General features: G+C 40.8%; 1 protein-coding gene across 5 annotated transcripts in view; it reads right to left on the bottom strand.

The window, feature by feature from the left end:
• Positions 1-22,813, bottom strand: part of npnta (nephronectin a) — a 57,621-nt gene that overhangs the window by 5,602 nt on the left and 29,206 nt on the right. For all 5 annotated transcript variants that reach the window (XM_026171215.2, XM_026171214.2, XM_026171212.2 and 2 more), the window contains 7 exons: positions 16,214-16,333; positions 14,811-14,930; positions 11,748-11,882; positions 10,466-10,588; positions 8,768-9,190; positions 1,475-1,564; positions 196-294 (listed from right to left, as the gene is read on the bottom strand). In XM_026171215.2, the coding sequence (XP_026027000.2) occupies positions 196-294; positions 1,475-1,564; positions 8,768-9,190; positions 10,466-10,588; positions 11,748-11,882; positions 14,811-14,930; positions 16,214-16,333 (1,110 nt within the window). The remainder of the gene's footprint in view (positions 1-195; positions 295-1,474; positions 1,565-8,767; positions 9,191-10,465; positions 10,589-11,747; positions 11,883-14,810; positions 14,931-16,213; positions 16,334-22,813) is intronic.

Here is a 22,813-nt window from a genome sequence, read left to right as displayed (position 1 = left end):
GAGGAGACAAACGACTTCCCTGGAGTGATTTCACCTTGACCTGTAATTGAGTAGAAGCTACTTAGATTGCCAGAGTGTGAGTTTGCGCGTGTGAAGCAGCACGGCTCGTGTTATTTCTAGTTCCTGCCAATAAAACAAACACTTTGCCGTATTACAAACGTGTGACTGAGGAGAATCAAGTTGCCCTTCAGTTACCTGATGGATCAGGCGTCGTCTCCCAGTGCAGGTCCCCGTCTTTGTCCCTGATCCAGCCACAAAGACCATCATCAAAGGAGCAGCTCAGATACCCCGACTCTGAATAGAAGAAAAAAAACACACACTTTTCAGAGAAGTGGAGAATGCACACACTTGCACGAGGCGTCAGTCTGCTCTTTGTAATGCTTCACAGTAACCTTGCTTTTTTTTGCCTCTAACTTCCCCAGGAGCGAGAGGACTGGCGAAGCTTCTTCTGATGAACAAGATGATACAATAAAAGCGTAAACATTTGTTGTAATGTTGTAATCTCTCTGAAGAGATCTGATGCACTGGAGAAAAATGAATTGGAAATGGAGCTGCACAAATTACGAGCAGAAGTGCATTCATCTATAAAAATAAGAGAAAAATATCATAAATATTTACATGAGCTGCAGGAACTGCTGATGTCATTGTGTTTGTAAGTGAACACAAAGACTACTGTTTGCATGCCTTGCATTGTAATTAAAATACATCGTGGTTACAACACAGCTGTAATATTCAGTGACTGATGATTTCTAAGATCCCAGTGATGATGCCCAGACAATAACATTAAGGCAACACAGGCAAAGCAGCTGCTGTAGCATGCAGGCGCTGCGGTACAAATTGGTTCGATGAAAATAACATCCATCATTTTGTCCCTGAAACAGAATTTCCAAGAAGAAAGAAAAAAAAAATGCCAGTTCATTTTCTGAGCCAATGAAAACGCTCTGTGCCTGTGACACGGCGTATCAAATGATACACCCAAATCACAATAAACACACAACTAAATCATTAGGCAATCTTTGCTGCATACCATTGACATCAATAAATCACATTGAGCAAACATGACAGGAGAAGCCATCTCCTCACAAAAGCTTGTTGTTGTGGGAACCTCCTTAATAACTCAAGTATTACGAAGGTTTTGGGCGAAGATGTGATGTGCTTCAAAATGGTCAATTCATCATTCAAGCAGTCAAGCAATCAAGCTGGCGTAATGCAAAAAGTGGGAAAAGTCTTGCACCGCTTTCTGGGCTGCGAGCCATTATTTAAACCGAAACGACCAGATGTCATGTGTCACCCCCTGGTGAAGGCCCTATCAAAACACATCTGGTCACTGTAATACCTTCACCCTCTGCAGCAGCACTGCGGGAGATGATTGTCAGTTTCATTTTGGTCACGGTAAATGCGACTCGTCCATCATCATTCGAGCTCAATGAGCGGGGCTCTTGCTGATTGTCTCTGTCAAATGTGTTTTGTTTACCTGGGTCATCCTTGGCTTCGTCTGCCGTGTTGCCGAGCTCAATGTCAAAGTCGATGTCGAGGACTGTGTTGCCACTGGGGTTCCGGGGGACTGAGAGGAAAGAGACAGAGAAACAGAGACAAAGGCTTAGATAAAGGATTAACAAAGGTATTATGTTTGTTCACTAACGTCTGCCTGTGGCTGTTATATCCCTTTGTTTCATTACTCAAAGATTTTACATGGCAAAATCAATGTCATGGCTTAGCACCTCCATAACCAATGTCAGTCACAATTAATAACAGGCAAGACTCCAGAGACTGGAATACCTGAGAAAAACCTGTAGCAACACTAGAGGTCTAATGTGAGTCATAAAGAGGAAAAGGAAGATGGCTCATCTGATGCAACATCTGAGCAAATGTTACGGCTGCACACCTAGCAGCTTCAGTACACGAACGTACACGAGGTACACGGCCTCTCCTTAAATAGCCTCTTTCCTTGTCCGATGGTGTCACCCTGACCAAAATATCACAGACTGAGCCGAGTCATTAAAGGTCAAGTGTGCGCCGGAGAAAAAAAACCCATGTTTTTTTTAGTGAGCAATGTTTTGACCTTTTTGTTCTGTTAGAATGATCACTGTCTGATTTTAAAATGCCTTTTGAAAATGGTTGAAAATGTCAAAAATATATAAAGTACAGAGACATCCTTATTTTGATATATACTGGGTTTGCACTTGTCAGTGGAATTTAATGAGACAAATTATCAATTAAAATATTCTTAGCCCTCCAGGCTGCTTCGTGTGCGTTTGCTATGAATGAACTGTAACCTGCACTTGAACTGTCAAGCCCCCCCCCCAGAGTCCTTAATGTGTGCCCCTTCCCACTCTACACTGAAAGGGCTCCTGCACATGCTGGGTCACGACCACCTGGCAGACTGTGATGTAGTCTGTCAGTCGTAGGAATCTGAGAGTGTGGAGATCACACACACATAAACACACCAGTCTCTCGAGCAATCCCAGGCATCCTGTCTCAGAGCGACGCTGAAAAACTAGTTCATGCATTTATTACTTCCAGGCTGGACTACTGTAATTCATTATTATCAGGATGTCCAAAAAACTCACTGAAAAGCCTTCAGCTAATCCAAAATGCTGCAGCAAGAGTCCTGACAGGGACTAGAAAGAGAGAGCATATTTCTCCTGTTTTGGCTTCCCTTCATTGGCTTCCTGTTAAATCCAGAATTGAATTCAAAATCCTGCTCCTCACATACAAGGTCTTAAATAATCAGGCCCCATCTTATCTTAATGACCTTGTAGTACCATATCACCCTATTAGAGCACTTCGCTCTCGCTCTGCAGGCTTACTTGTTGTTCCTAGAGTATTTAAAAGTAGAATGGGAGGCAGAGCCTTCAGTTTTCAGGCCCCTCTTGTGTGGAACCAGCTTCCAGTTTGGATTCGGGAGACAGACACTATCTCTACTTTCAAGATTAGGCTTAAAACTTTCCTTTTTGCTAAAGCATATAGTTAGGGCTGGACCAGGTGACCCTGAATCCTCCCTTAGTTATGCTGCAATAGACGTAGGCTGCCGGGGGATACCCATGATGCATTGAGTTTTCCCTTTCCAGTCACCTTTCTCACTCACTATGTATTAATAGACCTCTCTGCATTGAATCATATATGTTATTAATCTCTGTCTCTCTTCCACAGCATGTCTTTTATCCTGTCTTCCTTCTCTCACCCCAACCGGTCGCAGCAGATGGCCCCGCCCCTCCCTGAGCCTGGTTCTGCCGGAGGTTTCTTCCTGTTAAAAGGGAGTTTTTCCTTCCAACTGTCGCCAAAGTGCTTGCTCATAGGGGGTCATATGATTGTTGGGTTTTTCTCTGTATCTATGAAGCGCCTTGAGGTGACTTTTGTTGTGATTTGGCGCTATATAAATAAAATTTAATTGAATAATTAATTAATCCAGGTCTCTCTGTGTGTCTGTCCTTTTAAGGAACAAGCATCCCTATGAATTTGGTTGTAGAGTATATACCTATGAGTGATGTAAAAAAGAAAGGGCATTGTCTTTCAGCTCTAAGGTTTAACATATCACGCTCTTACTGCTTCCAGAGGAATTAGGAGGGTGAAGTAGCAGCTCGGTCCTGCTAATCAAATGCGCTTAATTAATTCATCATGAGCAAGTGTGAGCAAGGAGAAAAGACCACAGCAATGACCTTAGAGAAGCAACTGTTGCTCTCCATTAATCTGAGAATGGTCAGAAGGGTAATTTCTAAACAATTTGAAGTCTGTTATTCTGCAGTGAGAAAGATTACTCACAAAGGAAAACATTTGTGAATAAAACTCAAGACTCTCCCAGTCTTCCTGGGAGTGGACGTCCAAGCAAATTCACTCCAAGGTCAGATTGTGCAGTTCTAAGAGAAACTGCAAAAAACCCAGAAGCTGCATATTAGACTCAACTACCCAGAGTCCCGGTTTATCTATCTATCTATCTATCTATCTATCTATCTATCTATCTATCTATCTATCTATCTATCTATCTATCTATCTATCTATCTATCTATCTATCTATCTATCTATCTATCTATCTAACAACTAAGGATGTCTTTGTAATGTGGGGTAGAGGGGGGAGAAAAACATGTAAACAATAATTTGAAATATGCTGTGATGTTTGACTCTTGACCATGTGTGTGTGTGTGTGTGTGTGTGTGTGTGTTTCAAGCCAGTTATTTGGTAGTAAAAGCTGCAGAGTTGATATTCTACATTCTGCCCAATTGCCGAGCAAAAAGTAAAGAAAGAAAGAGTTTAAGGTTTAGAGACAAGTGCAGTGTACTTATTCCTTTCTAGACACCGTGTAGCTGCATCTTTTAACCGGCAGGTTAAACATCGCACTTCATCATCCATCCATCACTGTCGCTCAGTGAAAGCCTCACATCTCTGCAGCTTGCATTCAGAGATTAAGAGCCTTATTTAAGCCTAATTTACAAGAATTCCTGACACAATTCACGGCATGTTTATATTCTGCAAAATATGTTTATTGGAGTTCTTGCTGACTTCGATGGAGGTAGAAGTGGCAGGCAACAACATTAACATGAAGAGGGGGAAGCAGCGAGACACAGCTAGCCTGCCTCTCTCTGTAGTTAAACAAATGTGACTATTAGCATTTCAAAAGCTTACTAATTGGCAGTTCTGGCACTATGTCTTTAAACCTTATCCAGACAGAGTCATAACAATTTGTTGTTTTATAGGCATTTGTGTAGCATTATCATCATTATTTGGCTGGAAGCCGACTTCATGGTGTTTTGCCAAGCAAACAGCAGAGATGCTACGCAGGACAAGCTGTCGTTGTAGTAAAAACCAAAGACACTGTCATTTTTCTAACACACGTCGATAACAAAAATGCACAATTCAGATAAGCGTATCACTTCATCTCAGCCTCTGCTCCTTATCTTACTGTGAGGTGATCACAGCTTTCACATTTTTCCTTAATGATTAAAAGGTTATAGAGACGAGGTTTTCAAAAACGGGTTCCGCTCACTTCACGGGTCAAGACCCAAAGGAATCTGTGAAAACCTTTGAATTAGTTCCGACTGAAACGCACACCTGCACTCGAGAAGCAGCTGAAGTATTCTTCACGCCACGGGGCTCTTCTTCATTTTCATCCCTATTTCCGTCTAATTATTTGAATAATCACTCAGTGATGTCTCTCCTCCCCTCCTTCCCTCTCTCTCTCATCTGATTCAAGCCATCCTCGGCAAGCTCTGATTTCTAGAGCTGCTCTGCCGTAGTGCGGACTATTAGATTGATGTCTCCCTCAAGCAGGGCAGACAGGTGTTAAGGTAATCTTCTCTCCTCTTCCCTTTTTCTAATTATGTGATGCCATCTGGCAAGGTGAATAGGAACCACAGTATCTCACCTCTTATTCTGTACTTAGTTTCTCGGCATACATATTTTTGAGGGAGAACAGCTTAATGCCGAGTTTTCAGTAAACACTGTAATTTGCTGTGGCTACAAGCAAGCAAAACGCCAAAAGAGAGACACTTCTTGGAAATAAGCTTTATCGGGTCTTTAATACACAGACAGTATTTGTTAGTGGGATCAACTCGTTGCTGCTTTTTTTGTCTTATCGTTGGATTTACTGAGCACTGTCAACAAAATACAAAATTCCAACCAGCCCTATCATGTAGCTCGAGAGAGAAAAAACGAGGATCGTGATTTCAGCCCTGAACTGCATATTTCAGACTTAACAGTGGGCGAGTTTTCTCATTAAGAAACAATTCACAGTTCTGAAAAGGTGCAGCACACGATTGGCCTGATTAGCTCCTTTGTTAAAGCCAAAAAAAAGCAGTCTTACCACCTAACATTATTTATAATTCATTCTGTTATTTGGTTTGATTGAGAATGTGATTCATTTTGAAGGTAATTGGTGTCAGAGTTTGATGCTTGGCCGAGAGCACTGCGTGACATGTGAATAACAAACGGTCTGGCTAAGTTTGTGTTTGTCACTTGAAGCCAAAAAGATAATTACCTTGAGAAGAGAAAGACATTCCTTCTCTCACTGTACAGCTTTGTGACACTGAGCTCATAATACTTCATTTTCTTGCAAAAAAAATTGGACATTATTTCCATACAATAGCTGCATTTTGAAGGTGGGTGTAGCTCTATTCAAATGGAAATCACTGTGAATTCGCCTATATAGGAGACTTAAAGGGAGCGTTCGTGCCAGAATCAAATTTACATATTTTACCTCTGGTGTGTAGTGCGTTTTATCGATCTTCTTTTCCCAGAAATTATAAACTGTTTACTCAAGAAAAAAAGCAAGTGGCATGTAGTTTGACTGTTGAAGATGAGGCAGGGGATTTCTTTAAAACTGAAAACTGGCTGCCACTACAGGCTAGCTGGAAAACACATTAAGGTGACCAGATCCCAATAAAGTGAATGTGGAGCAAACACTGTGTTTGTGTGGGACAAAGTGGGACACGTCAACAACACTGAGAGGTTTTCTGAAATGTTCATATCCAATTTTAAACTTAAAATACACTAAACTGCGCAGGTCACTGGGTTGTCATTTAGCAAATACAGGACAAATATACAGTGATCATAAAAGGAAGCTTCAGTTTGTTCTTATAGACTCGTGCAATAGTCTTTATATACTCCTGTGTTCTCTTTTATTTCACTGTTATTTCAGCAGCTCTTCTGTTTGGATGTATCTATAGATAGGATGACACTTTAAGCAATTTTTATCCAATTATGACCCACACAGCCTGCGTCACCACACAACATATCTTCCGCCTGTGGGAAATGGCAAACTACCTTTAACAAAAACAGACAAAACCGCTTTTTTTGCAGCACCTTCTGTCATATTCAAGAAAATCTACAAAGTTTGTGACTTTTTTGGGGACTTTTAACTTTACCTTCTTCTTCTGACTATAATAAGAAGTGTTTTCTTCATACAGACTGCGTAAAAGTGCATGTCCCGCAGAACTAGTCAAAATATGGCACATTGTCCAAAATGTGGGAAGGGGGGGAAACAGTGGGTAACAAACTCCCGCTCCAGTGTATCTTAACTGGTCTTGAAAGTGACCTCTGAGTTTTGAGTTGAACCATTTTGAAGACTTTGCAAATGGAAACTTTGAGATTCAAATTTGCTGACATATCTGAGCTAACAAAGCTGGAAGATGAACTTTATACACCAGCTGCCAGCTGCTGTTTATGGTAATATATGAAATCTGGATGTGCGAATGCAACAACTTAACCCCTTAATGCCAAGTGGATCGCATTTGATACGTGAGTTTTTGTCGCATTTGATACGTGAGTTTTTGTCGCATTTGATACGTGAGTTTTTGTTTTAGAGTTTTGAGTTTTTGAGACATCTACATCATCAGTGTAATTTTCCCCCCTGAAAAAAATAAATAAATTGCACAGTACATTTTTAAACAATACACTGCAAAAACTAAAACTAATTAAATTTTTTTTAAAAACACACCAGATGTAGCAAATGTGATACAAATTAAAAGATAATTCATGCAGATGTTATTAAGACCCATGGTGTAAATGAACAGTTCAGCTATAAGGAAACCAAAAGAAAACAGGGTTCATTTCATAATCACAAAGCTGAAGCTGTAAATGTAAATGCACAGGTGCTTATAGAGCGCTGTTCTGAACTGAGCACTCAAAGCACTTTTCATTACAAGAGTACCCAATCATACACAATATATTCACACAGAGCTTTATTCTGTGTCTGAGCCCCATGTCTCACATTCATGCACTCACATACTGATTAATGCTTATCTTGACCAAGGGTGCTTTAATATACAGACAGGAGGAACCCGGGCATCAAACCACTGACCTTACAATTGCAGGAGAACACGTTGAATCGTCCTGAGCCACAACCCCAAGGTAACAAACAAGGCTTTCCTACATGTTCAGAGCAGTTAAAGCTGTTCCATCCCCCCAAAAAATACATTTATAAGAACAACGTGTAGTTCTATAGCTGCTATGTGAAAGACTGCATCACCTGTATGGAGTGTTTAAGCTCATTGTTTTTGTTCTGCAGCCCACAGCTTTACTGTTCTGGTTCACTTTTACTGCCTCGAGTCAGCCTTGTTTTCCAGACACAGCAGCTGTTCTCAGTGAAAAAGCTGTAAACACTCATTGTACACTACCTGCCCTGCAACAAGCAGCAATCACTCAAAATAGCAGCTCGCTGCTGAACATTGCAGAGCATTTAGCAGCTCAGGAGCCAGATTTTTTTTCTTATATACATCAAAACAGATTAGTGGACGCATGTGGAACAGACAAAGAAACACCTTATAAGACTCTACAGTTGGATCTAAATATGTCTTATGTCACATGATTTCCTGATGAAAGTGTCCCTCACACAACACAACATCAATCGTTTTATGACTATGTTTGGATAGTGAAGTGTAAAAGGGGACATTTTAATAAGCAGATGTCGTCTTCATTTTGGGAGCACTGAACTTGTTTGCCAGATAAAAAGAAAAACACACTTAAAGTTAATACTGATGTTGCTCTTTGTGTGCCAGATGTGTAAACAAACAGCTGCCTGCTAACAACTGTACGAGGTAAAAATGTAAATTTTGTGCTTACGGCTTCCTCCGGTAAACATCTGGAGGAAGTACATCAAACTGTTGCTTTTTTAATATTTCATGTGTATTTACTTAAGAAAAAACAATATCTATACTTATGACTCAAAAACTTTGAGTTATAAGTATGTATCTGAAAAGGGGAGGAAGCTATCACAATGGCTTTAAATCACCTGTTGAAACAAAACAACACCGTAGTAAAGCAAGAAGCCTCTTACTGTGAACATCCCCTCTCTGCTTGGTGACCTCCTTCTGGATGGTATTGTCCACTGGTGTGACCGGTGGCAGTGGCAAGGGTGGTCTGGTGGGAACTGCTGGCCTTGGAATGTAGGGTTTGCGAGTGGGTACCGGTGGCTTTCGGGTGGGTATGAAGGGCTTTCGGGTGGGTATGAAGGGCTTTCGGGTGGGTATGAAGGGCTTTCGGGTGGGGACCAACGGCTTGTGTTGCGATGGGGTCACCCTCGGGTGGGGTGCCTTGGTTGTAGTTGTAGCGGTTGGCGGCAATTTAGGGAAGATGATCTTTGGAGTGACTGGTGGGCGAGTGGTGGTGGTCCTCTGCTGATCCAAGTCTGGGATGTGGTTGTGATGATTTGGAGGCACTTTGCCTGGTCTCGGGGGGTCAATAACCACTTTAGGGATGGCTGAAATAATGAGAAAATGCAGATGGAGCACTGAAATATGAGCACTTAAGAGTTAATGAGGCATACATTTGCAGACTAACTGCAATTATTAGCCTCACTTTTTTGAAGAAGAGGGCTTTACTTCATCTACTGAGACTTCTGATAACCATTACCTAAATGTTAGCACTCTAAAACAAATTGGGTGTCTCCAATAACACTGAAAGCAAAAGCTCACAGCTGCAAACGAAGCTCATAAGTTCACATTCACTCACAGTTACAGGACTTCACAAGCTGAACCATTAAGACAGCCCACGTTCAGTGAACTCCTGCTCTTTGAAAATCGATCTTGCTTTCTTATCATGTCTTTTTTATCTGTCCGTGCGGTCATCTTGATTAGTAATTCTTTGTATGCTCATAGCCAGAGGCTTCGCAGCACAAGTCTAGAGCTGCTTGAAGTGTATGGAATGATTTCTGCACTAAGTCAGGCTGCTGTGCCCCGAAGATCACCCTCGCTCATGTCATCAAAGCTACACCGCCTTTTCCTTTGTGGCTGCACACATTGTCCAGGAGCAGAGACACAGATTGGGGGGTTGGCTTTCTTTTTTTTTTCTTTTTGGCAGGGGTGATAGTGGCAGTTTCCTAAGGATTTCATGAGTGAAGAATGAGAGTGGACAAAGGCAAAAGGTTTGAACTCTGTTATTGCCTTTTCAGGTTGCAGGCGACTTTGATATGTGATACATGAATAGGATATTGCAACGTGACTCCCTGAGCACTTGCGGCTCACACCCTTTGGGCAGGACGGTGGGGTGAAGTATATGCAGCAGGTTCCAACTTTGCTCTGTGGAATGCCACATGAGTTGCGCCCGTCCATTGATTAAATAACTGTGGAGAATAAATGACTCTTTGTCTACTGAGCTGCTGTAAAAAAGTGCCGACGCACACTGTAATGAACTCTGTGTCAGTAAGCAGAATGAGACCAACTAACAGATCACAACAAATCACAGATGATGACGACTCCTCTTTGTGTCCTTATTACCCGAGCCGCATGTCAAAAAACCAAGTCAATCTGGGAACATGCGATAAAGGGGCAGGGTGAGTCAAGTAATGACTGACAGCTATTACAAAGAAAGGAATTTCAGTCCAAGCTTTGTGCTTGCAAGCCTATTTCTCCCTCTCTCCCTGCTCCCCCCAGCACATTTTTAAAGACACAGGCAAAGAAAAAAGAAAAAAAACCTGAAGCCCTGTTCCTTGTTGATAAACTGAATATTAGTTCTGCGGTTTTCTCTCGGGACTTACGTTTACAGTCGTGGCCCATCCCCCTGTAGCCGTCTTTGCATTTGCACTTGTACGAGCCCGGCGTGTTGTAGCAGGTGGCAAAGCTGCTGCAGTGGCTTTGACCTAAAGAGCACTCATCCACATCTGAAAGATAATGGAAGCATAACAACATTCAGCTCCTGGGTGCAAGTGCAGAAAGCTTAAAACGTAAAAGCAGAATATCAAACGCTAATTGCTTCACATCCACTTAAAGGAAGCTTCAAAATTTATGTCGTACTGTTAGTGAAAGAGTTTAAGTGGATAATAGTCGACCTTTTATGAATACCGGAGGAAAAATCACCACGAAGGTTGTTGTAAAAGTCCTCCCCAAGATACAGAGATGTGTCTGTGATACATTTAAAGAGCACCTGCCAAGTTGCTCTTGGCCGTTCTTTAATCTAATCAACTTGATAATTTTATTCAAAAGCAGATAAAATAGGATATGAATTGCAATAGAAGCTAATCTGTATTTGTTTTTCACATTTTTGGTGGTTAGAATTCATGAGCATGATACTAACAATTAAAAATCCACCTTTTGAAAGTTAAAAGTTTATTAAATTGCCATATTACTAAGTTTTTTTAATCTCTGTTTTTCTTTTAGTTGAAAAATACAGTCATGTGAAAAAGAAAGTATGGACTTACTGCATCCATGCACCTTGCAGTCATTGAGTCGGCCATGAGCTTCTCTGTGTATCAAAATATTCTAAAGTTAAATGTGAGGCCATCTGTCTGACAGCTAAAGCTGAAAGATGCAACGGAAATACGATCCAGAGTTGCAAAGGTAAGACTCCTCCATAACCATGTGAGATATGGTTAATTGCTTGTACAAGTTACATTTTAAAATGCAATTTTCCTGTTTTTTGTTACTGCATTGTTTTCCCTTTGCAAAGTATCTACTGATGTAGTTGTTACACTGAATCGTGTTTTTTAAACTAATTGTTTTACAACCAATTAACCTACAAATAGAAAATCACAACGGGCCTGTTAAATGAGAGATTGGTTGAAAACCGCATCAGAGCATTAAATTAAAATACTAAAGCAAAGCAGAAGTTTGTCACATTGTAGTATCAAACATGGATTTCTGCTACTCATCTCTGCATGCGTGTTTCTTTTCTTTTCATCGGGCTCCTTCATAAGCAGTTCAAAAACAAAACTCGCATCACTAAAAGTACCTCGGCTTAAATTCAAGCCACCTCAGCGCATCTTTGACCTTTGTGTGAGTATTGCCAGTCGAAGCCTCACAACAGAGGCGCTGCCACAGTACCTATGCACTGGTATTTTCCGTTGATGTATTGCAGGTCGAAGCCTTCGTGGCATTTGCAGATGTAGCTACCAAAGGTGTTGATACATTTCCTGAACCTGGGACACACTGCTATCCCTGCTGCACACTCATCCACATCTGCAAAAGAAAGAAGATTGAGAAATTGAGGAAAATGCTCAGATAAATGTCTATAATGCATTAAATAAGAAGTGCACTCAAAATAAAACGACATGATTTAAAAAAAAAATTGAGATTAGAAAGCATAATTGAATCTAAACTAAACATTACTATTCATGCCGGAACACATGTTCTTCATCCCTGCTTAGTATTCATTTATGAACAAAGCTCCTTTTACATTCTGCTCAGCGAGCAGAAAACAACACACACTAGCTTGTTTCATTATTTAAAGACTTTTTCCAAGTGTCTCTGTTGATCACCTTTACAGGCATGTGATCATTAATATTTAGACGCTGGGAGCCTGAAAGCTTCGCCTTAAAATCTTTAATTTATTTGCAGCATAATGCAGCTGAGGTGCTCAGAAACTGTTGTTTAAAATAACCTTAACAACACTAAAGTCACCTGGACCAGCTGGGAAAACAAGCGAGAGCGGTTAGTGGGCAGAGCTCTTCCCATCCCATTAACAACTACTGCTGAGGGTCTCATCAGCGAGGATCTTAATCCCAAACTGCTTGAGTGGAGCTGCTTAATGGCCAACAGTTGTGGATGCATCACTGCCGTCACAGCAAGGGCAGACGTGGATTATTATATTTGAAATCACAAAGTAAAGTAACTGCACCTTTATACAGAGTAAAAAGCAAATCATGCTTACCCCATTTTCACATTCACAGATTCTATATCAGCAATGTTTATGTTTTAAAATGTGCTGAAAGTGACAGCTTCTGTGAGAAGCCGACTTTAATCAGATGGTGTTTCAGTCAAATTCTGACACTGAGCAAAAACAAGTCGATACCTTCATCCAGTGAATCGTGAGACATCCTTCTTCAAGGATTCCCGGCCTAATTCACTTTTAGTAAACAAACACTGAAGCATGTGGAGTTTCCTAAAAAAGCTACAGTAGTCCTGCTGGAGCTATTATGTTTACATTTTGTACCAATTCATGCATTTCAGTCGCTTCCAATGATTAAAAAAACCCAGAATGGCCGATGGGATGAATATATATGGTTTATAATGACTCATTCATACAAACTTGTACTCATTCCTGTTAAGGTTACAGAGAATTAGTTCAACTAAAACATCCGACACACTACGATGGTCCGATCGCAGCGTTCGTGCACTTTGAAACATGTATGAGAGCAAAGCTACAGATATGAGCAGCAGTGCGCTACGATCCCATTTCCACAAAAGTTGCAACACTGTGTGAAGTAGTACAAAGGGAATGCAAGATTTTCTAGTCATCCCAGTGCTATATTTTATTGAATATAGTACAAGTACAACATATCAAATGGACTTTTTAAGAATATGCGCTCATTTTGAATGTTATGTGCTTAAAAAACACAGATTTGACCGACAGCGTTTCATCATCTCTTCCTCATTAAAAACCCATAACTGTAGTTTTTAGTGTGAGATGTTTCTCATGATGTTGATATTTAGGCCTCTTTGTTTGTTTAGGGTTTTTTTTTTGTTTCATACAGTAATGTGCCAAATGTTTTCAGTGGGTTTCTGCTGGCAAAATGTTTCTCAGCATTTTCTTGCTGAAATAAGAAATTTATTTATTTTTATTTATCACTTTCCTCATGCTGAAAAATGTCTTCAAATGTCGGCATAATATTGTTTCAAAACAGTGTCCTGTATTAATGGTGCCTTTTCAGTTATTTATGACATATGCGTTAATGCCAACACCCCATACCGTCATAACTGCTTTCCTTCTTAGCCTGGAGGACACGTCATTTCCAAACTCAAATTTTGAATCCACAGACCACAGGGTACTTTTTACTCTTTACCTCAGTCCACACTGAATGAGCTCAGGCCCAGAGGGTTGTTTATTTCATGCTACAGTTTTCACTTGCATTTTGGGGCGGCAGCGATAAACTGTGTTTACTGACAATGCTTTTCAGAATTGTTCCTGAGTCCATGCATAAAAGTGTCTGTTTTTAATGCAGTGGTGCCTGAGGGCCTGAAGCTCACGCACCTTTCGTTCATTTTTGACCTTTTCTCTTACATCAGATTTTTTAATTTTACATTAAGAAAGGGTCTTCTTAACTTATTGAACCACTTACAAATTCAGACTTTCACACCCTTCTCCATTTTTACATCTGACAGACTCATCCTCTCTTTTTATATCCAGTCATGCTACTAATTAACCTCATTAGCTGCCAGATGCTTCACTTCAGTCTCTGGTTCCTACATAGAATCACGTCCACGAGGATGATTATACAGCTTCCATAAAACTCTCCACGTCCAGAGTTTACTGTAGTAACACCTGTGGTAGGCAAAGGGTTCTGTCCCCTTCATAATTCTTCATGATTCATGTCGGTGCTATTTTAGAAAACCACCCCTTTAGCTGCCCAGCAGTTAAGTGGCCCTATAAGGCAGCATAAAGGGGAAGAGCCTCTAGTGAACACCCTGTGTTTAAACCTGACACAGGTTAACTGCCTCAACTGCCCACCTCATCTGTTAAGGTACCCCTCTGAGGAGCAGTGTCACATAAAATTGGCAGTAAAGGCAGACATGTGGGATTCCCTCGATCGCATTCCTGCTGTAAAAGCAACAGGAAGCAAACAACTTGGTCGAGAAGGACCGACGATGAAATCAAAGTGATGCGCTGTGAAACAATTTGGATGAATTCAACTTTGATGAGTTGTTTGCTTTGAGGATTTGCGTTCGAGTGGCTAAACTGCAAATTGTGTTGCCAGTTTCTTTTCTTCCTTTGCCAAAATAGTTGCCTTTGATTAGCAAATTTAAAGGCTGAGAAAAACACACAAACACATACTCACACACAAACAAAAAAAAAGTTATATTTATGAGGATTTACACGCTGCAAGTCGCTCACAGATAAGAGTAGCTCAGCTTTCAGGCATGTGGAGATATTTTAAGACCGGGACGTACCCACACAGGTTCTCCCATCCGGAGCCAGCTGTAGCCCCGGCGACGGACACTGACATCGGACCTCTCCTTTCAGCACCTCGCAGCCATACTGGCAGTTGGCCATACCACAAGTGCGAGCGTCTGATGGGTAAAAGAGAAACACGGCACACATTAACACACACTGGTGCCACTGGGGAGTACAAAGGGAGAAGAGTTTATGCCATTCTCACCTACACTTTTTTTTCCTCACACCAACACACACACGCGCGCGCGCTTCTTTTTCCTCCAGCCAATTTATAACAGCCAGGCCACTCGCCTGCCTTTTCTGATATTAGCTTGACCCTGGGGTGCTGCCAGCGGCACAGCACTCACTCTGCCATTATTAGACTTCTCTGCTGTGCAGTTGCCATGTGCTCACACCTTAGCTCCAGCAATCTTCCCCCTGCCCACTTTTATCCTTTGTTACACCCAAAGATTGATAATCCATCTCCCCCCCTCGATATCAAAGCAACAGCGTGAGGCGTGAGTGTTGTTGAGACGTGCCGGGCAGATCAAGAACTTCCAAAAATAATAACGTAATGAAACAGATTTTCTTCGGCCTGTCTTGATAACAGTGGGCTCTAAAAAGGAAATTAAAAGTGAGGCTTTTGCTGCCACTGCTACTTCAGCTGCTGCCGGCACCCTGGAGTAGAGTCTGATGACTGAGGCAGGCCGGGCTGATTAAATGCTACAGTGATCTATTGATCAAAGGGGAGAAAGGAGGAGCAGCAAGGTGTTTAACGGCATCATGCTATCATTAGACAACAACATCTAGGATAATTTCAGATTGCCTCAAGTGTTACGCGATTTAGACTTTAAAAGGTGGGGAGTGAATTTTCCCCTCGTACAAAAGAACTAATTAAAAAGAGGTATCGGGAGTCATACAGTCCTCAAGTGGAAACGTGCAGGGAAAATAGTTATCAGGTGGGAAACAGAATTTACAGGGAGACATGTTCAGGCATCAGCTCACATTCTGTGGACTACCTCGGGGCAAACAATAAAAAAAAACCCTAAAAGAAAATGTGCACATTCACTCAAGGGTCTGTAGATTGTGTTTCTTTCATATTTTTCATTTCAGCCCTCAAAGGGTTCTTCACAGGGGTTCTTTAGTCTGAAGAGCTACTATAATGAAGCAGATCAACACGGTGTTTTAATCAAAACAGTCTATCAAAGGATTGTGAGGCTGCTGTCAGGGGTACGAGTGGGAAATACATTTCTTAATGATATCAACACCGTGTCCTGTAGAAACAGATGGATACATTCAGTGAAAAGAGGAATCCTCCATGAGGAGAACACAGACAGGGAAAGGAAACTTCCACCTCTCAGGCTGTAACACAAAGAGTGTTAACAATCAAAGTGTGTGTGTGCAAGAGAAACAGGCTTACTTCCACAGGTCCCGTCAGGCATCAGCATGTAGCCATTCAGGCAGTAACACTTGTAGCTCCCATACGTGTTCATGCACCTGTGTTTGCAGGGCCTTGGCTTTAGCCCGCACTCATTCAGGTCTGCAGACAGAGAGAAAGACAACTTAAATCATCCGGGGTACAGAGAGACAGAGGTCCTATAAAGAGGTGAAATTAGTCACGGGGCAAAGGTGGAAGAGGTGAGTCATGTCAGACATCGCTTGTCCATTTACGTGCAGGTATGCAGGCTCCCTCTGAGGTGACTGCGTGTTAACGTGGTCGTTGTTTAAATGGGGTGGGGGTATCTTCAAGGAAGTGAAGCGTTTCTGTGTTCTGACAGGCCCAGAAATCGCCCTTTTGATGGTTAAGCCAGTAACAGCATTAAACCTTTGCATCACCTGCATGCGATGAAGGATATGATTAAACCCTATGACTTTCCACCACTTTGTGAGGTTTGCCAGTTCTCCATCTGGTTTTCTTTGATGGATACGTTTAATTCTGGTGTTTTTATGTGGACGTGAAAGTAGAGAAATCTCACCCACAGTAGCCCATGAAAATCTTATTAGAAAACGATGCTGTCTGGGCTCGGAGTAAGGAGCACCCCTGGGAGAAAAGAATATGCTCTCAGCTCAACACCTGTCAAATGCTTATGCAAATTCAAGTCATTATGCTTTTCTCGGAGCAGACATTTTGACGAGTCAAACAGAGCTGTAACTAATGACATTAATGATGTCTTCCTTTTTTCCATGTATTTTAAATCCCAGGGCTCTGGTGCATGCTGCCTCACTGGGATGACTTACTGACACTCCAAAATGTAACAGAGCATTGCCAAAACCATTAAAACACTGGTTACACTTGTGTACCTCCTGTTATGATAAGACAAAGTGTGCAAAGTACGTGCAAAGTTTACAGTGGCTCAGGTAAGTGAATATATTTAGGTCTTTATATTCATTAAAATGGATGGAAAACAAAGAGACAGCCACGACATTACCTTTAAAAGGCATATTTTGACATATCATCGCATAAAAAATTAAAGGTGACAATTTGTTTTCATTAGTCTGTTTCAGGTCATTGCACACACTGCAACTTCAGAACAACTTAGTTGGATATGATTAATATAGTAACACCTACAGTCAGCTGGAAAAGAAAGTTTTCCCCAAACTCTCTGCAGTCCAGTGAAAACTAAGTACACCTCATGGTTCAGTAGCTTGTAGGATCACCTTTAGCTGCAATAACTTAAAGTAATTGTTTTCTTTATGGCTTTATCAGACCCTCTTGTCACAGTGGAGGAATGACCCACTCTTGGTGCTTCACTTCATTGAGGTTTGACAGGCTCATTCGTCTGGGCTTTGACTGGGTCATTGCAACACCTTGGTGCTTTTCTTCTTCGGTCATTCTGTTGCAGATTTGCTGTTATGCTTGGGAAAACTGTCCTGTTGCATAACCCAATTTGAGAAAAGCTTTAGCTGTCAGAAAGATGGCCTCATATTTGAGACAAAAGTACTTTGTTATACAGATGAGTTCATGGTGGAGTGCAAGGTGCTCAGGTCCTTTGGCTGTAAAAACGAGTCCAAATCATGACCATTGTGGTCGACAGTTGGTATGAGGTTTTTCTGCCAATATGTTTGGTGTGCATTACAGTCAAACATCTCCACTCCACAAGGACGTTGTTCAAGATGCCTTGAAAAAGCCATACTTGTTCAGCCTTTTAGATCGTACTATTATGTACTGTTAGCATTTAACAGGTCTCAGTAGAGTCTGAGTCGTGGCTCTTGGAGTGTTTTATGACCTTTGTGCAGTCTGAAGTGTGTGTGTCAAAGCAAATGTGACATCTTCCAAAGCATACTGCTAACACATACCTGAATGCTCCAGATCAACAAATTGCCAAAACTTCTGCTTTTATCAAAGTGATCCTGCTTTCCAGTCATCAGATAATTAGTACATTTGCGGCAAAGACCAGGCTGCTTCTTGTTCTCTTAACTCCTGTGGAAGCAGTAAGGGGGGCACTTACTTCTTTAACAGGACTACATAGGGCTGCATGAAAACTTTTTTTTTCCACAACTGTATATATTTAAAATCAAATCAAGTGTTGTGTCTCAAATTGTACATTTCTGCACTAACACTTGTCTTTTTGAATGCATAAGAAGAGTGACTTTTAAAAGTTTGGGCACATGCATTCCACCAGACATTCTCCAATGGTGTGCTCATTACAGTCAGAAGCTGACTGAACAGTACTATATGTTTGCCACCTTTTGTGGTGGAATACACAGCAGAAAGGATGGATTTTCAGCCAGTAGTAGGAGGATGGTGATGCCAATAACTGGCTAGCTAGCTAGCACTTTATGCTTCTTGGGGCAGCACTATTCAGTGGTTACCACCCTCATTATTTTAAAAACTTGGTGCTACGTTTTGGTCAGAAATTTTGCAAAGTGCATTGCCAACACAACAATGATGGTCAAATAATCATCATTTTGAGGCACTACATTGGTAAAATTTATAGACTATGCAAGTAAATCCACAGTCTATTAGTAAAAGTTTTCAAATGAAACACAAGCAAAGGCTTTTAACAGCTGTCTTAAATAAGGAAGGTCTGTTTTTATTTAGTCCACTGAACAAAGAATAACTATTATCTGATACAAAGTGACAATCATAACAATTATGTAATGCACTCAAGCTTTCACTCCATTAAAGAGGATAAAAATGATGGCAGATGAAATTACTGAACCGTGAAACACAAACAGAAATGTCATAATTACATCATGTTTTCATCATTTTTTATTTTTTTTAGCGGTTTGATGTTTAGTTCCTCAGTTTACAGCTAGTGGGAGCAGACTGTAGATTAACTGCCACCAACAGTTTATCAGTGAACTCAAACATAATATTTGCAGTAACTTATTGGATGAAAAGGCCAAATTATTTCTGTCTTAACCTGGCTGTTAATGTTATTAGCAACACAAGTGCTTTTTATGCTGCGTTAAATGTTCACTGCAAGAAAAACCTCTTGTAGCTTTCTTGGTGGTTTCAGACTTTGATGCTGTAATTGTTATTTGCTGTGTGCGCTCAATAATTTATGCAAGAAATTCTTTCTACGCTCCCACTTTTAGAAAGAGGGATTACACTAGCCTGCAGTCATGCAGCTCCGATGTGCAAAGCGTTTGCTTTAAATCATGTTTTTCACCTAAAGTAAGTTTTAGGAAAGAGTTGTCTCATAAAGGAAACTGTGTCACTCTTTCAGAGCATCACTGAACAGCTTGTCTGGTTAGAGTAACCAGATAAGCCTTTTCATAGTCCCAGCTCTTGCTTACATCCTTTTAATAACTTGGAGAACTTCAGTGCTTACAAGGAAGACTACATTCTGTTTGAAGTCTAAGTTTTATTGACCAAACAGGCTTTGGTTGTATACAGGTAAACAGTTCGTGTGAAGTGAAAAAGGGATTGCATTTAGTGAAATGTAATATTAAAACCACTGGTTATTGCCTGAAGACAGACTATCTTTAGATAAGCTTTTCAAACAGGTTGCTTCTGCTTTGGTTAGCATAAATTCGCATGTGCATATCGCTGAAATACTTATGGATTTTGATGGAAACAGGGTTTATGTTTGGGGCAAATGTTTCTTCATATATTACCTGCACCTCGTTTAAATGTGACAAGTTTGGAGTGTCAGAACCATAAAATGAAAAATCCAACTTGAAACGGTACCAAAAATCCATCACACCTGAACGATGACACACACTCCAAGCAATATAAATAACTATGAATACCACTCTCTGTGTCTGTGACACAGTAGAAGCATCATAAAATAGATTTCATCTCACCGTGTGGCACATGAGCGTTCATCTTGGCTTACTGCACTTTAAATGGCGCCGTGTTTAGCTCTATGGACATATGTAGGGCACATTCTTTGAGAGCCACATACCTCCTGCATTTAAAAGATGCCACAGTTTAATTTGGATGAATGATTGAGCAGATGCCCAGTTTGTATATGTACAGACTCCTGTCTTCTATTAATGAAAGCTTCTGGTCTACTAAAGCCAAACTGGCTAAGTGATCAGTAAATGTGTCAGAAATTTGGACAGCATGCTTAACCTTAGGAAGTGCTGCCAGACTTCAAGTCATGTTCCATGACCATAAATTCTTTTAGATATATAGGGGTCAGTTTGTGAAAGCAGCTGTCATGCTGGGGTGATATATAAATCATTTAAAACATTACTTTCACTGTTTGAATGAGTAGAGATAACAAGGAGCAGACTACTTACAGTTATAAAAACATTCTTCTACATGTAAGACAAGCTAAATGGTTATTAGACTTAAGCAGGGCTGCACGATTAATCCAGTTTTAATCTCGATCACGAGTCTGGTTTCCCACAATTAAATCAGCATCACTGATTGATAATGAAAATCTGTGCTCTGGCAATAAAATCCTGTTCCCTGCAATGTACAGGATCACATTAAAAGCAGGTCATTAGCTGTTGTTTGGAAATACATTTTAGTGATTTAGTCCTGTATTATTGGGTCTGTGCTCCAACTCAACACAACTAACTTATTCAAAACACATCTACATCTGCTCTACAATGAATGTAAAGACAAACAGTGCGGTCGTACCTAATGGAAATCATCCAGCACAGACTCAGAAGTCCATAAAAAAAGCAGGCCTGTGCAGCGCATCTGGTCGTCCATCAAGCTCAAAAAGACAAACTGAAGTCACCAACAAATGCAGTCAAATTCCATTTAGCCAAAAATATGTGTCCACTACCCATTAAGGCTTAAGGAAACTGGTCAACTGTATGAAAGTGGCAAAACCTGCACTATAGGCAAAGAGAGAAATAGAGTTTTACTATATGCATTTTATTCACATCTGTCATGTAGGTAACCATAATGGAATAAAAAAAAAGTGCTCCACGGCTCCAAAGGCTTAACTGACAAGTGCTTTTCAGTGGGGCAGATGCAAGCTCAGGACCAACAAAAAGGACTTCCTGGGGCACTTGGTTTTATTGCAAAATAATACAACAAGTTTATTCTAGGAGCAGTATGAGACGAACAAGTGCATAATTGCTCTAAGAGTCGACCCTGATGAAGAATAGATGTGTTGGTTTATATTCTTTCCTTCTAGGAAATGCACTCGGGTCAGATGAATAAGGCGTTTGGATACAAACACCTCATTTGTATGCAGAGATGTTTTAATTAACATGAATGCAGCACAAGGCAAAGGTGAAAGCATCGTCCTGTGGACTACATTTTGTGTTAGCTTAGTTAAAAAAGAAAAAAAAATTATATGAATATTTATTCTCTAAGATATGCACTGAATTTAGGTAACTAAAGAAGGACTGGTTTTATTTTAAACATTAGCAGGAATGCAGCAGAGCATGGATGTAAGCTTACATGATCATTTCGGGGGTCAAATCAGTGAATAATCACAACAACAAACGTTGACATTTAAAATAATAGTGATAATAATTTTGCTCATAGTCGTGCTGCCCTAAAATGAATTTTTATTTTGAAATTTCAGGATTTCTGATATGAATGAAATGTCTTTGCAAATATAAACTGATTGTCTTCTTGAGATAACAAGATTTTCATTTGCGTGCATAACAAAGTGACACAGGTGCAGTGTGATGACTCTTATTATTACACAGCGCACACAGCAGGTCTTGCTGCCCACTGCAAACCGAATTTGTTCTGCTATTTTTGTTCACCACATGAGCATAAAGCTCACTGCTTTTTTCCCCACACTTTTCAAACACCTGTACAAACTGACAGTCTTTCCGCTGCGACATAAATTATTCTTAGTTTTTCTATGGAGGGAACCACGTCAAAATGATTTGTTCTGTCCTTTGTCAGACAGGAGGCTTAGCTCCGCTTACTTCACCCACAAGATATTGTCCAAAACACTCACACCTGCACACACACGTGCATGCACGCACATCACTGTTGTCCAATTTTTACAATTAACACTGTCAATCCTGTTTCTTTTTTTCATAGCACACAGCTTTTGCACACTCATTACTGCGATAACAGAAAACCATAGCAACACTGTCCATTGTCAGCGTGAAAGAGGAAAAAGGTCTCCACTTGTCCGTTGCACTGAAAAACAGCTTAAAAATGTAAATGAGGGATTATTGAAATTCTCACATTCTCAGACAGTAGAGCATCAGCACAAGCAACGCGCAAGATACAGCCAGGCTCTCATCTACAGGCAAGACCAAGAGGACAGACAGAGAGAGAGAGAGAAACAGAGAGATAACGCACAGATATGACCACCAATTCATACTTCGACATGGCCCCAGGACTGCAGAAACCTGTGAGATAGCAGAGGTGGAGAGCCCCTCTGGGGTGTTCACTGTATGGTAAATGAACTGCTAAGACACATTTGAAGTGATGCAAAATGGAGTGATTTATTGGGTCAGCTCCACTGAGGTGTGCTACATTCCCGACACACCTCTATCACTGACAGGGATTAGCAGGGGCCTTTTTCTTGGGCATATGCTCATCTTTAAAGGAGATAACACTGGTTGGAATTCAAGGCCTTGTTCTAGCAGCGATGGAGAAGCCACGAGTGCTGTGTCCATGTCGATGATGGTTTGA

This window comes from Astatotilapia calliptera, chromosome 6 (genome assembly GCF_964374335.1).
Source record: "Astatotilapia calliptera chromosome 6, fAstCal68.1, whole genome shotgun sequence".
Classification (NCBI taxonomy): Eukaryota; Metazoa; Chordata; class Actinopteri; order Cichliformes; family Cichlidae; genus Astatotilapia; species Astatotilapia calliptera.
Note: the sequence above shows the minus strand (reverse complement) of the source record. Positions and strands in the feature narration are given on the sequence as shown.